Here is a 2500-nt window from a genome sequence, read left to right as displayed (position 1 = left end):
GAATGTAAAGTCGTTAATCACAAGCCCGTCTGCAGCTGCCCCGCTGGCTTCACCCAACAGACAGACAAGTGTATTCCTGTAGGTCCTGGATGTTCTGTTGATAATGACTGCAATCCCGGTGAGGGTTGTTTGGACGGAAGATGTACGGACCTTTGCCGAGATAATCCCTGCGGGCTAAAGGCAACCTGCACTGTGCAAAACGGCCGCCCTCTGGCCAGTGTCTTGTGCCAGTGCGGGCCGGGCCTGACTGGAGACCCCTTCAGGGAATGCGTCACCGTGCCAGCCCCCAGTCCAGGCTGCACCACAGAGTACGACTGTCCATGGGCTGAGACCTGTGAAGACGGCCGCTGTGTAGACCCTTGCCAGACCACTCGCTGTGCTCCAGGGGCCATCTGCCGTGCCCTTGGACACCGTGGGGTCTGCTCCTGTGCTGCTGGCTCCCAGGGAGATCCCAACGTCCTCTGCACGACAAGTAAGTTTAAGTGTGCAATTTAGTCTGAAATAGGGTTTGAAATCTATATTATTATAGTTTGTGTGTTAAAACAAATTAAACAACATCTTTATTTATAATGAACCATCTTTCCCACAGTTGGCTGTACACAAAGGTCAGATTGCCCGGTGGAAGAAGCATGTGTCAATGGACGATGCGTGGACCCATGCAAGGAGAGCAACCCCTGTGGCCCGAACGCCAAATGCCGAACCACCAAGCAAGGCCCAGTATGCACGTGTCCTGAAGGCTTCGAGGGTGATGCCTATATCAGGTGCCAACCGTCAGGCTGCCAGAAGAACTCCCAGTGCCCCGTCAGCCAGGAGTGCCGCGAGGGAGAATGCATGGACCCGTGTGACCTCCAGCAGTGTGTAGCCAATTCTGAATGTGTTGTACAGAATCACCGAGCAACATGCAAGTGCCTCGAAGGGTACAGTGGGAACCCTGACCGATTCTGCTCCCCACCGCCCACTGCAGGATGTCGCAGTGACAAGGACTGCCCTTCTTTGCAAGGTTGCATTGAGGAAAAGTGCCAAGACCTTTGTGAGGTGATTCACCCTTGTGGCACCAGCGCCGTGTGCAAGGTCATTGACAACAGACCTTTCAGAGCGATGTCCTGCTCTTGCCCCGACGGATACGAGGGCGATCCCTACTATGCTTGTATTGCAGGTGAGTTAAGTTCAATACCTGAAAAAGCTATTTCTTGTAAGCTCTGTAGATATTCGAAAAGCAACAACTTGCAACGATCATTTATTTGATTAACGTGATATTCTTTTTTGCAGTAACTGAGGAAGACTGCAGCACTGATCTCGAGTGTCCCTTGCGATTCTCTTGCGAGGCAGGGAAATGCCGAAATCCCTGTCCCGCCGGATGTGGCACCAATGCCACGTGCTCCGTCCTCAACCATCGTCCTGTGTGCCACTGTCAGCCAGGCTATGCTGGTATTCCAGAGGAAGGATGTTATAAGAGTAAATATCCAAGAGTAAATTATTGTTTAATTCATATTTAACTACACGTTGTGTGTGTGTGTGTGTTTATATGTGTAGATACACATGTGACTATATATATATTGCTCATTGACAGAAATATGTGAAAGGACGAGTTTTAACAAAATGTCTCTTCTTTTTCAGTTGATTGTGAAACTGACGATAACTGCCAAGACTCAGAAATCTGCAGACAGAACGTTTGCGTCGATCCGTGTCGCAAGGACAACCCCTGCCCACCAAGTGCCAAATGTATCACTGCCAATCACCGTGCTCAGTGCCAGTGCCCCCCAGGTACCTCAGGGAACCCACAGGTGTCCTGCCAGCTGGTGGAATGCACGGCGGACCTGGACTGCAAGAGCTTCGAGGCTTGCGTCAACGGCGAGTGCAAGGACCCCTGCTCCTACTATAACCCATGTGCCGTCGGCGCCACGTGCAGAGTCGCCAACCACGAATACGCTTGTACGTGCCCGTCAGGGCTTCAGGGCGACCCGAGGTTCAGCTGTGTGGCCCCGAAAGATCCTCTGGGGTGTGTTGTGGACAAGGACTGCCCCGACACGCACGGCTGCATCCTCAGCTCGCTCGTGACACGCTATCACAGCAAGATTTCCGCCGTGTACGTCCGCTTCGACGATAAGGATTCCGGCGCGACTTGCAGGGACCTCTGCGAGGAACACAAGCCGTGCGGCCCCAACGCCGTCTGCTCGGTCATTGACTCCAAGCCTCGGCGCTCCATGAGCTGTGCCTGCCCGCCCGGCTTCCACGGCGACGCCAAGATTGAATGCCGAGAAAGTGAGTTTTTGATGTCACTTACTATTTCACGTTGATGCTAATACGAAGGTGATATTTTGATAACGTATTTGCTTACATTATTTTTATCTTATTTGCTTACATTATTCTTATATTTTCTCTACAGTTCCATCTCAAGGAGGATGTGTCCGAGATACAGACTGTCTCTTCAGCGAGGCCTGCATCGAAGGGCTTTGTCGAGACCCTTGTAATTGTGGTCTCAACGCCCAGTGCCACGTGT

The 2500-nt window shown here is 52.0% G+C and overlaps 1 protein-coding gene across 1 annotated transcript in view; it reads left to right on the top strand.

The window, feature by feature from the left end:
* LOC125044925 (fibrillin-1-like) overlaps window positions 1-2500 on the top strand; it is a 22666-nt gene that overhangs the window by 11766 nt on the left and 8400 nt on the right. The window contains exons 14-18 of the mRNA XM_047641887.1: window positions 1-472; window positions 590-1156; window positions 1270-1455; window positions 1618-2262; window positions 2387-2500. The exon at window positions 1-472 is cut by the window's left edge and continues 1055 nt beyond it; the exon at window positions 2387-2500 is cut by the window's right edge and continues 69 nt beyond it. Coding sequence (XP_047497843.1) covers window positions 1-472; window positions 590-1156; window positions 1270-1455; window positions 1618-2262; window positions 2387-2500 — 1984 coding nt within the window. The remainder of the gene's footprint in view (window positions 473-589; window positions 1157-1269; window positions 1456-1617; window positions 2263-2386) is intronic.

The sequence above is a fragment of the Penaeus chinensis genome, chromosome 36 (genome assembly GCF_019202785.1).
Source record: "Penaeus chinensis breed Huanghai No. 1 chromosome 36, ASM1920278v2, whole genome shotgun sequence".
NCBI lineage: Eukaryota > Metazoa > Arthropoda > Malacostraca > Decapoda > Penaeidae > Penaeus > Penaeus chinensis.
This window is presented reverse-complemented; position numbering and strand designations above follow the sequence as displayed.